This window comes from Arvicola amphibius, chromosome 1 (genome assembly GCF_903992535.2).
Source record: "Arvicola amphibius chromosome 1, mArvAmp1.2, whole genome shotgun sequence".
Taxonomy (NCBI): Eukaryota; Metazoa; Chordata; class Mammalia; order Rodentia; family Cricetidae; genus Arvicola; species Arvicola amphibius.
In genome coordinates, this window is record NC_052047.1 from 12,044,523 (window position 1) to 12,057,652 (window position 13,130).

The following is a 13,130-nucleotide window of genomic DNA, read 5'->3' on the forward strand; positions in this document are numbered from 1 at the left end:
CTGGGACAGTAGAGACACATTGTAGTGTGGAGCTGCGGGCCGGCTTTTCGTCCTGCCTGAATCCCACATGGTTAGCTTATGCCCCGAAATAACAACACACAAATTGTATTCTTTTAAAGACTGCCTGGCCCATTATTTTCAGCCTCTTACTCACATCTTGATTAACCCATATCTAATAATCTGTGTAGCACCACGAAGTTGTGCCTTACCGGGAAGTTTCTAGCATACGTCCATCTTGGGCTGGAGCTTCATTGCATCTGGCATCTCTCTGAGGAGAGGCACGGTGGTCTGTCTAACTTAGGAGAGGCGTAGCATCTGACTGAGCCATCTACCTCACTTCCTTCTTCCTGTTCTGTCTACTCCGCCCACCTAAGGGCTGGCCAATCAAATGGGCCAGGCAGTTTCTTTATTAGCCAATGGGAATCCTCCATCAACACATTAGTTTTGCTGTCTGTTAATCAAACAAATCAAATCATCTAGCTTCGGAAATTGAACAAATGTTATATATACAGGTTTTTGTCTTCATGAGTGTCTGTCTGTTTCTACTAACTGATACTTTTCTTTAGTGCCAGGATTTGTAGAAATGAGTATTTTAAACTTAGCAAATTAGGACAGTTAGCTGTATAGTAGCTTGCATATATGTTAGATTTTACTAAATCATGTTGTTTCTTTATTGAACCATCTTTATTCATGTAATAACCCATTAAAGATTAGAGCCTTGCTTAATATACAGTCAGGATAACAGGTACCAGAAATACAGGTTACTTAGCTATTTAGCTTTTCCAAATTAAGGATTGTTCTTGTTCTTTTTATGGCATTTTTCTCATTTTCTAAACATTTTTTTCTTTCTCCTCCCTGTTACCCCTATTCTCTTCCCAGGGTGTGATTGACTACATTTTCTATTCCAAGACTCATATGAACGTGCTTGGTGTCCTGGGGCCTTTAGATCCTCAATGGCTGGTTGAGAACAACATCACTGGGTGTCCACACCCTCACATCCCTTCAGACCACTTCTCACTGTTAACACAACTTGAACTTCACCCTCCACTCCTGCCTCTTGTCAATGGTGTTCACTTGCCTAATCGGAGGTAGTGGAGTACAGCCCCGCCAAGGCGGGGATCTGTTGCTATGGACCTGTACAGTTGTAAATCAAAGTATGTAGGAGTGAAGTATGGCCATCCTTAAGCTGCTGCTTCAGGTTCCTTTCATTATGTGTTTGCTATAAGACTTTGTATGTTTTGTGCATATTGATATCATTTGGCACTAGGGCTGGAACCAAAGTATTACCGTCTGTCTATCCAAACATTTAATATACTTTAAAATTGGATTTCTTTTTTTCCTATTATATTAGAAAACAGCATTCACAAATGGTAAATCACTAATCTGAGGCCCAACACCAGTGTTGCTCTCTAAAAACAAGTAACATTCTGTGGAATGATTTCAAATAAGCCAATCATTTTTATAAGAAGTGATTTTTACAACCTCCAAATATAAGATTTTCAATTGAATTATGGCATGCCTTATAGGAAAAACTTGAGTTTCTGGTTTCCTTTATAACAAGCTGATTTTTGGCCCCCAAGTCATTTGCACAGTAACAAAGCACTTAAATTTGCTTGATTTGTACATTAAATGTGATATAGTCACTAGCCATAACAAGACAATTTGAGAAATGAAAATAATTGTACAACATGCTTTCAAAGTCAAGCATTAGTTTGTGACAGTTTGTTGGCCAAAGGCTGGTTGTTTTGTTTGAGGAATCCCCCCTCCCCTTTCCTTTTTGTTCTGCCTGTTAGTTATAATTTTTTTAGAAGTATTAACTCTAAGCCCATCTCTCCAGTTCATTTATAAGGAAATAGCAGATATATACTGCCATACATATTGAAAGTAGAATTTGGTATTTTTAGGGTGCCCACAAAATTAGTATCTAATATTTGTCATTTTTCATGTCCACTCTTCTTTGCTGTGTGGTTGTACTGGAAAAAGATAGGATCCATATTGTCTTTACCACTACAGTTTTAATGTGTAAGGAAGATTACTGAATGAAAAGCCCCTGGTCAAAGTTTCAAAAAGGGAAAGCCATATAATGTTACACATGTTTTCCAAAGTAATTTAAATGGCTGGTTTGTTTGTTTGTTTTTCTTTTTTCTTTTTTTTTTTTTTTTTTTTTTGAGGTAACAATGGAGAGGACAGATTTGGGGAAGTAGTTGAAAACTTTGGATCATTTTTTTTCTGACTCTAGCTGCCAAATGGCCATCATATGCTTTTAATCTTCGTTGCCATATCTGTCTAGATTTGAATTGAGCTACTGGTTTATTCCCAAAGTTTGATGCCTCTAGATGTATTGGAAACCAACCCCCCTTTTGTTGTTGTTGGCCAGGAGGGGCCACTTAAAATCTGACTTGAGAGGCAGAAAGCATAAATAACCATTTTGTGGGGAGAAAATTAGTTGGCTGCTTGATGTTAATTATGGCACAGTAACATTGAAAAAGGTTGTGTCTGTGTTTTTAAGTTTTTCTTTATTCTGCTTTTTTGCTGCTATAAGAGTTTTCTGAAATTTATATTTTAAACTTTTCATGCACTTTACTGTTTCTAGTATCAAAATGTGATATTTTTAATAAACAAGAAATTTTCCATTATGTGAATGAAATTTTAAAAGAAAATAGCCTATATTTGTGTCTCACTAATATATAAAGTACAAGTCAAATTTAAATTATTTAATTAGTTTTAAATATATACAAATTGTCTCCTCTTTCAAACCTGACATCTTAGGCTGTTTTATTAGTCTTAAATAATACATTTCCTGTGGTTATTTTATACTAATTTCTTCCATAGTTTACTGATCAGGCTATATAAAATAATAATTCCCCAAAGGGTAATTTTAGTGTAATGAGGGTGGTGGGATGATGTAATATCATACAGGATTGCATCCAGAAGAGCTCTGTAAAGCCTAAATTCCCTTTTAAAAGTGCCTAGTGACAGAGGCGTTGTTATCTATTGTAATTGGGATGTCATTGTAGTTCAAAAAAGTTTGATGTAAATAAAATATTCTTTTAAAAAATATTAAAGTACCTGAATAAAAAAAAAACAAGTAGAAGAAACCCGTGATGACAGATTTTCCTCAGTGTTCAGGTATCCCTTCTTATATACCTCAAGCATCCAACATCTAGCCATGCAAATTGGTTATCTGAAGCATAGTACTGGAAAGTAGAATAGCATGAAAAACTTAATTTTGTGGACATTACCTTTTTTGTAATCAGCTACTGTATGTTTAGTTTTAGATCTTTTGTTTCGGGTGGGTTTTCTGCTCTGGAGGTATATGCACTAACAGAACAGTCTTCTTTCATAGACGCATGTTAATTAGCAATGTGAGCAATATTTCCTACCATACTTCACTCCCGATATTTTTTGAGATGTTTGTATAAAATGAAATTTAAAGTTCACTTATGATTGTATATGAACCACAGAGGAGCCCATTTATTAATAAAAATCTTTTTTAATAGTTAAATGTAGAGGGGAAAATAAAAAAAATTGGGAAACATTGTAAACAGCTTAAGTTTATTTTGTGTATGATTGAGGCACTCTGTTGCAAGAAGGTGTGTAATTGGGTCTCTCTGCTTCCAAATGCACTCTTTCAAACCATTCATTATCCTGTGTATTTTAATGTGGTTTTCTTAAATGTTGGTAGTAGCTCTGTTGAGGTAGGTGATTGTGTTTTGTTTTGGGTGACACACCTAGGGCATGGTAACCCAAATTTCATGTGCACGGTTTCCCTTTAGCCTCTTGCCTAAATTTCACACACTGTTTCCCCTTTGTTCCCTTTGTAAAAGGAGTGGTATCTAGTTTTGAGCTGCCAGTTCAGATGATCAGAAATGCTGCTGTCCTCAGCATTGTCTTGCTAAATGCATGCCATTTGGAACTTTGGCAGTGAGAAGCCCAAAGGACAAGGTGAATGACATGGTATATATTCGTGAAAATGAATCATATATGCTCATATACTTTCTAGTTCTCAGAATAAGTTAATAAGCTTTATGCCGTTGGGCTGCTGCATATTTTATCTGATGATAAAAGAAAATTTGGGCATTTTTAGATTGTGCTGTGTATTTTTTTAACTGTTAAATATGATTTCTGGTAATTTTCTTAAGAACTGGAGTGTTAAGTTTATTAAAACGGTGTTGTTTGAGGAAGGGGAAACTGCACTGTTTGCCATTATAACAGTCATACAAGTGCATGTCAAGTCACCCACTGTCAAGCATCAGTACCCTCCTCATAGCTTTACACACTTTGATGGGGAATATTGCAGCATCCTCAGGACTGACATCTGGAAAAGGCTCAAATCCACTTACTGCTCCTTGCTTGTTGACTTTGTTTTACAATATTGTGCCTGGTGTCAACTTTAAAGCAACAGCACTGCCTAAAAGCAAGCAGAGAACAGAATCCCAGCACCATTCTGTAGGCAACTTTTTAGAATTCAGATACAGTAGATCTGTTCAAGATTTATGGTGTTTTATGTAAAAAAAATTTTGTACAACATAGCTAAATATTTTTGTTTGATTTAGTTGATGTAAGGCGTGTGAACATTCATTTGAATATCACATGTTAAAGTCAGGTATGGCACAATGGGTTCTGAGACCAGCTTCCCCCACCCTCCCATTTGCCTTCTTCTAATCTCTTTATTTTCAAATTACGTTTCTGATATCCATAAACAGATATTCAATTTTACTAATAAGCATCCTTTGTGAATGTATTTCAAAAGCCACTATGTTTTAGTGTTACAGTTGTAGAAATATGAAACTTCTTTTTTGTCTTAAAGTCATATATCACTGAGAAGGGAGAAAGCTGAAAACTAAGACTCATATCACTTGAATCTGTGGCAGATGATGTTAAAATTGAGGGTGTGGCACATTAAACCCAGAACATGGACAAAATTGGGCTCCATTTAAAAATTCTGTCTCCTGTGTATGTCTTGCCAATAGGTGAAATTTTAAGTCTGCATTCTATTTCCAAGAATTCATAAAAATCACACAAACCACCTGTACACTCAATAGCAGATAGCAAAGGGAAGGGAAAGCACAAGGAGAAATAGGTTGAGTACGTGTATTGAAGGAGCCAGGAGCATAGAGCTTCATTTCTAACGCAAAACTAGATTTCCTAATGTTAAAAGTTGACTGTGTTCCAATACTGATTTAAATTTTAATCTTTTATATTCCCAGTTTCTGAAATGTTTTTAATAGCTTTGCAAAGTATACTAACTGGTAACTTCAGTCACACACACACAAAAAAATAAATTGTATTACAATAGTGGTCCTGTAGCAAGCAAAATCTCTGTCACATATTCAAAGTAACACGTTTTGACTGAAAATGTGAGCTGTCATGTTTGTAAGGTTTTTTTCTTCTCTATTCCCATAAAATCCAAAATAACACCTTTCTAATGTGTTAAAAGATTTGTTTACCAACTTTCCGTTTGGTTTGTATCATATTTGTATGACTTTTGTCTATTAGAAGTAGATAAATTAAGTAGAGAAGTTAGACTTATTTTTCTAAATCAGGAACTTCAACTGAAGTTTTGAGTTTCTAGACAGAAGAGAACATTTATGTCTGTAATTGCTCTGGATAATTTTAATTCTGTAATTGCACTGCAGTCCCCAAATTTAATTTCAAACACAAGTAAATGCTACTACATCTTTAACCTCATTTACCAAAGTTATAGCCTGTTTAAGAACAGGATGCCAAAAGCATCTTTCATAATTGTCAACTAAATGCTTAAAAGATAAAAGAAAACCCTTGGGTGTTCTGATCAAGAGCTGCAGAAAGAGGAGAATGGGAAGAGAAACAGAAAAAAGTCAGGAACCTGTTCAGGACACTGATAAGGAAGAACGTGTGCTTCTTACTTTAAATGCATTCCTGTAAATGTCTCAGTTAAAGACCTGTAGGAAGAAACGGCTTCCCAAAATGTTTTAGTAATACAATTAAATAATATAATTATTTCTTTTGGCATAAGTTTGGTTTAACTTGGTTCACGCTAGACTTGGTTTATTCTTAGATCCAAAGGAAAAACTGAAAATAACTTTCAAAGGATATGAATTAAGGGCATGCCTATTAAATGTTGATTTTTTTTATGACACAGCCTATAAAATGAATAGCACTGAACTGGAATTAGAAGTTTGTCATCAGAAATTATATGCCTCTTGACATGGTAGCATGGTATAGTCACTTTTCAGAATATTTGAAAAGGTATTATTTGGCACCTATTACTGGTTATTTTCATCAGCAAGTGCCCTGAATTTAATTTCCTTGTTTATATTATTTGTCACTTCTAAAAGTATAGGATTCCTGGTAGCCCTCCAAAAAATGATTATTTCTTGCTCGCTATTTTAGAGCACTGACATATTTTCTTAGCTATCAATTGTTCAGTGTACCACATTTGTTTAATTTGTGTGTAGTTACTTGAACTCAGAATATTGGCTCAGCATTGGTGTGCCAAACAATGACTTTGCTTCTTACCAGACAGACTTAGTGTCCTGCTACGGTTTCAACTTTAATGCGGTAAGTGATGCAGTGTGTGGATTGCTCCTTATCCAGAAACTACTGTCCTTTCTCTGTGCTTAATTTGCTAAAAGTATATTCCCTTACCTTGAAATTCTTGAGCGGTGCTCTGCCATCTTTTGAGAGGGGTTTGGATGGCTATTCCTGCACACTGGATCTGGAATTGTTCAGTGTTGAGTGGCAGATTTCTTAAACACCAGCAGCACTGAGAAGTGCACTATGGGCATTCGTACAGTTGCCCAAATGTGAACAGTTCTATCATCCAGGAGAAGCTGAGGTGTTGGGTTCAGTAGGAATACTTGGAGTATTTCAAGGAGGGCAAATGCTTATTAGCTCTGCTGTCTCTGAAGTGGGGTAGCATGTTTTGTTTTTGTTTTTTTTTTTTCCTTTTTTTAATAGAAAAAATACGTACTTTTTTCTCTCTCTTTGGAAAGGCCAGGCTATTTGATTATATTCACCAGAGATTAAGTTGTATCTTATTTTCAACTGGGTAAGTGCCAAGTAGTTGTACATGGACCTTTCCACTCAGTTTACCATTTGACTAGGGAAGGAATTATTTATTGTTATTTCCTGGCATTAAGTTGACTAATTTATTATTTTGCATACACTTGAGTTATTCTGTGTCCTATATAGTGGTTTTTGTAACTCTACAATGGTATAAGAGCAAAGCACATGATCCTGAAACTACGCAAAATGTTTTAGTAATTTCCCCATGAATACTTAGTTATTTCTATTAATACCATTCTAAGTAAATTCTACTGTTTCAAGTTGTGTATTTATTTTTAAGAAAAAGCCAAGCACTAAATGGACGTATTCTGATAATCATTTACAATCTAAGCTTTTTTTTCTTTATTAGAGGATTCAATGAAGTGCCATGTAATTGTAGCTTACTAATAATTAATGTTTGATAGACTGGTTCTGTGATATTCTTGACATTTAACTCTTGTCATCACTGGAGAAGATGGTTCTACTCTCATTCTCTGATAAAATCACCAGCTGCTTTATTTTTCTATTTATTAAACAGTTGATAAGGTCTGGATCTTGACCGAAATGCTTAGCTGAGATGTTTTTCATAGTAGACACTATAGAAGATGTGTGTGAAAAAGGACACAGTTGGGTGGTGGTATTCTTTTTCATTAATGTGAACATTGACTAAACAAAGCAGTCCTGCCTTTTAAATCTTGTGGCAGCTCAGAAGGGAGGTGCTTAAGAACCTTAACTATTATGTCAGATGACAAAATTTTTTTTTTCCATTTTGGAGATTGGGTACTGCTCACACATGATGTATAGGGCTAAATATATGCTTGTTTCCTTGCACCTGTGTACTTTCCCCTTCTCCCACTTTTCCTTTCCCTGTAGGCAATAAATGGCCATTTTGCAACTGCATACTTTTGTCTTGGTTTTTGATTATTTGTGCAATGCTAAGTTTCTGCTTTGGGGTGGGTACTTTTCTTGTAGGGCAAACTAGGAAACCAAGGTGATTTAGCTAGAACAATTTCAAATTCATACTTGAGTATTTTTTTGTGTTACTTTTTTGTTATTTGGTGAGAATTACTTAAGGATTTCAAATAGGATAGATTTTGAAGTTATGTGATGTGCTTTACCAGAAGTAATCAAGCAAAGGGGCTTATTTGTAATACCCTGACTTTGTAGTAAATGGTATGTGATATGCCATGTTGTAGTTTCTTACCTTTGTGCCTTGGTGCCGATGGGAGTTTATACTGAGATGAAGCTTCTTATCCTATGTCCTTGAGTGCCTGGTGAACAGAAGTCTCCTGATAAGCTTTAGGAATGTGCTATGAATATGAAGCAACTGATAGATCTTAGTGCCATTAGTCTGACCAGTGTGGCAACTGTCAGACAAATAAATAGACCTGAATAAGCTTGATAGGTTAGACTTGCCAAGACCAAAAGCAAATTCATTCAACGTTGATGTGTATTTGAACAACCTACTGCAGGGGATATAAAGATGATAGACTCCTTGTCCTCCCAGAAATGATTTCCCATATATTTTATTTATGACACAAGAAGATACCCAAATGTCTGAGTAAGTATAAAAATAGTTTTAAATCTTAGCATCTGGGAAAGAAAGGAGAGGTCATGCAGTATAATTAGAAATTCAAAGAACTGGATATATTCAACTGAAAACTGATTTTCAGGTATGAGTCAGATTCAGAGAGGAAATTGAAGTAACCAGCTTAGTACTTGAAAGGACACTTTTAGATTATTTTGGAACAGATTGCTGGCATCCAAAGAAATCCCTAGGCTACAGAGCTCAGTGCCTACTTCCTTGGCATTTAAAGATTTGCTACAAGCCTGTAGTTGACCCTGGGGCTCTTCTCAGAAGCCATTATGTTGGACTGCCTCTAAGAAGCCATTTATGAAGTGGATCTTGAAGTTCAGGTTTCAAATTGACTGCCTCAAGAAGCTCTTAAGATAGGACATTGGAATCATTCACTGAGTGTTTGTGCATTTTATGGCCTTGGGCAAAACAGGCTTATTGGTAAAGTTGAAGCAATAATTTAAATCTTCAGGGATTAGTTCAGTGTGCTGGGGATCCAAACGCAGGTCCTTGTTCATGTATAGAAAAGCACTTTTACGACTAAGCCATCATTCCAGCACCATACCGAATTTTTAAAATTGGACCAGGACAAAGCTTTGGACAAAGTAGCTAATGGTGTTTAAAGTGATCTAAGCCTAGAGACCTGGAAAGAATGAATTTAGGGAAAATGAAGCAAATTGGGGGAGATGTTTTTTAATTCATTATCTCTGTGGGCAACAGTACCTTCTTAGAACTCTGGGGAACTGGGTAAAATGCTTCTTAACAGTTTTTGTTTTGTTTTAGAGGAATGGGAAAGAGTTTACTTGTGGACCCTATCTACATGACAGATGAGTACTTTGGGTGTTGATTGCTCTATCCATGTTTGTGCACACATCACATTCAGTTGTCTCAGTGACAACAGAAATGGAGTAAGGGTGCTGAAAATGAACCCATGTATGTATGTATGTATGTATGTATGTATGTATGTATGTATGTATAGCCGAAGCAACAGAAAGAATAAAGTTACTGTGTGAGGCTAAGCACAAGGGGAATCTACCCCCTGAGAAGTTTGGACCCATTGTCTACTCTTAGTCCATCTCAGATATGTTAGCACTACCTCTAATACTCTGCTAAAACATTGCTTTGCTTCACCAGAGAGGACCATCCCATCAGTTAAGGTACACTTACTTGGGCTCTCTAGTCCATACATAAAATCCACTTTTATGTGCTGCTTCTTTAGTTCCTAAAATGTTAACCTGGTTCTTAAAATTGGTTGGTTTTGTCAGCTGTTTTCTTTGGAGGTAGATACTGCTAATACATTCCTTTGTTCAGGTGATGTCGTTAAGGTTGTGGGTCTTCATTGAGAAGAGATGAAGGAGACAAACACAACTCTGAGCAGCTGCTACCAATGAGAACTGTGTGGGTTATAGTCTTTCTTTAGAAGAGATAATGCTTTGAGGGTTAGGGATAGGAAATTCAAGTTTCTCTGCTGTCACAACCAAATGTTCCCATCCTAGATTGTAGGGTTTCATGCAGTACCTTGAAATTGAAGGCAATATTTGTTGTACGTGTTCCTAATATAGAACTTCTGAGTCTAATCTTTAATGTTGTTTATCCTGAAATAATTACTGGTACAGTGGTCTTTTACACTGCCTTTTTATGCATTCTGACTTTTACAATATGCCTTGACTTATAGCTGGCTGCTCTGAGCCTTTTGAGGTCCCCCCCCCCAAGTTTTCTAAAGTTAACTTTGAAAACTGCACAGCCAGCCCCAGAATTTTTTCCTGTCCTGTCCTGTTTAAATTCTACAACTTCCCCAATAAACCAGTGCTTCTTTTCATTCATTTCAAACCTGTCACCAGTAAGCATCTGTAGTTTTCAACCAAATAAACTGGTTAGATCTATCTTGAGTCTTTGGTTGTTGATTTTGGTTTTAGGTTTGTTTGGTTGGTTTTTGTTGTTTTAACAATTTCTGGTATTATATTAGCTTCCTTTTCATTTACAAATAACAGAACCCGAGGGATCATCTTTTCAGATAGTTTATTTTGCCTTGTGATCATAAGAAACCAGGATGGGTACTGGGAAGTGTCACACAGCACAGAAGGGGGAAAGAGTCACAGATGAATTGCTGAACTAATCACCTATATGTCACTGAAGTTTGAACCTATGTGGAACCTTATGAGGAACCATCTGGATGGTAGCCAATAGCTCCTGCACTCTATTGGTCAAAGGTTGCCTTTTTTTTTTTTTTTTTAGAGGTTAACTTCTTCACAGATAAAAGTTAAACTTTTATCATTTTGATTGAATAGAGATTTAAATTTTCTGTTGAAGAAAATCAAGGACATACACTCAATTACAACAGCAAATGATAAGGTTCTTACTGAAACCAAGCAGAGTCCCGTGTATTTTAAAGCATTATCTTTTATGCTGCTATCTCCTATTTGTAGATCATGGTAAATATACAGTTTATTGTTAAAGAACTCAAAGTGTGTCATACACTTTATATATATTAGCTCATTCAATTCTCACAATAAGCCAGCTGGCCTTTCAGATGAGACTGACTTTCGTTGTTAAGCATGGGTGATTGAAGGGAAGGGCTGTGAAGCACATGACTGGTCAAGAGGCCTTCTTACTGGGCTATGGGATCTGCAGAACTCTTGGATTAGTGGTGCAGCTGCAGTGGTTCAATTCTTTAATATAATGGAGGCTGTTGTAATGTGTTTGCCGCCCACCATATCAAGTGACTCAGGCAATGCTTGTGGTCTCTTCAAGACTCAAACATTAATTCTTTCCTCTGGGAGTGTAGGAAGCTGTTGGCTGGCAGCTCCTCCCCTGAGGACAGAGAGCTGCTTTGCTCAAGATCATGACCCATTATAGAGTGGTTACTTAACCAGTCCCAGGCAAAAAAAAAAAAAAAAAAAAAAAAAAAAAAAAAGAGTTAATTAAGGCTTAGCTCCCTTGTATCAATGTGTAGGCAATTCTGAAGACACCAAAGTTCCCTGTGCAAACTTCTAAGGCTATTAATGGCAGTACAGTTTCCTTAACAAATTTGATCCTGAGAATTATAATAAATACGTTCTCACTGTCAGTCTGCATCTAAAAAACTGGTTTCCTAGAGAATCTATCCCATGGCAAGGAGGAAGAGGTTTCATATACCAGGTTGTTGGGTTATAAAAGTCTTGCTATGGAAAACCACAAAACTTGACATAGAGGATGAATTCTCTCTGTTTTAGTTGTCAGGTGCTGTGACAAGACAGCATGACCAAGACAACTTTTCAAAGAAAGTATTTTGGGGGCTCAAAGTTCCAGAGAATTAGGGCAGGGAACATGGTGGCAAATAAGCACAGTGTAGAGCAGTAACTGAGAGCTTGCATCTGATGTATGGGCATGAGGCATAGGGAAGAGCTGAGACTGGTGTAGGCTTTTGAAACTCAAGCTCACCTCCAACAAGGCCACCTCTAATCCTTTCAAATAGTTCCACCAACTATGGACCAAGCATTTAAATACAAGCCCATGGAGGTCATTCTCATTAAAACAACCACACTGTGTATATATAGCTCATAAATATATCCCTAAGTTGGGCAATGGTGGCATGTGCCTTTAATCCCAGCACATGGTAGGCAGAGGTAGTCGGATCTCTGAATTTGAGGCCAGCCTGGTCTACAAGAGATAAGTTTCAGGACAGGCTCCAAAGCTACATGGAGAAACCCCGTCTTGAAAAACAAAATAAGTAAATAAATAATAAATGCATCAGTAAAAACATGTTGACCTTATTGAAAGGCCAGTGTAAACTAATTTATAGGGACTAATAGTCTCTCCATGAAGATAGTCTACAGTAAGGGGTTAGCAATTATCAGTCAGAATTATATAATGCATGGAGCGATAAGAAGATAAGGAAACAACTCAAACGGTGAGGGAAATAGTAACATTTAGAAGATATTACTACCTTTACGTGCATGGATGTTTTGCCTGTATGGCTGCACTACATATGTGTAGTGCCCACATGAAGGTGTTGAATCCTTTGGGACTGGAATGACAGATGGTTGTGAGCCACCATGTTGGTGCTGAAAATTGAATTCCTATCCTTTGGAAGAGCAGTCGATGCTCTTAACCATGAGCCATCTCTCTAGCTCCCCGTATTACCATTTTTAGAAGGCAGTAAACTGGAAATTGGGAAGAGATTATCAGATCCAAGAGGCTGAATTTACCTAGAGCCATGCAGCTAGAACCTTGGTAGATCCTTCCCAGAGTAGACTGTAGCCCAGAGGAGGACTATCTCTGAGGACTGACCCAGAGCTGACTAGAAATGATACTCAAGGCTCTAAACAAGAAAAGTGCCCTAATTTTTCTCCCCTCTAGTTTTCTTCCATGTCTTCCAGTGGCTGATCCTAGCCAGAAGTTATTAGTAAGAAGCCTAAAAAATGTTATATCCTCAATCCTTCGAGAACAAAGTAATGGTGGGCTGTGCACGTGAAAGCAAGCAAGCAAATAATTTCACATATGACTGTTTTTACTACATAACATCCATTCTTACAGTCTGATCATT

General features: G+C 36.8%; 1 protein-coding gene across 5 annotated transcripts in view; it reads left to right on the forward strand.

Moving 5' to 3' along the window:
- The window catches only part of Cnot6l (CCR4-NOT transcription complex subunit 6 like), an 80,001-nt gene extending 76,456 nt beyond the window's left edge, over positions 1 to 3,545 (forward strand). For all 5 annotated transcript variants that reach the window (XM_038335650.2, XM_038335644.2, XM_038335636.2 and 2 more), the window contains one exon: positions 880 to 3,545. In XM_038335650.2, coding sequence (XP_038191578.1) covers positions 880 to 1,092 — 213 coding nt within the window. In that variant the 3' untranslated portion in view covers positions 1,093 to 3,545. The remainder of the gene's footprint in view (positions 1 to 879) is intronic.
- Positions 3,546 to 13,130: the final 9,585 nt, after the last annotated feature.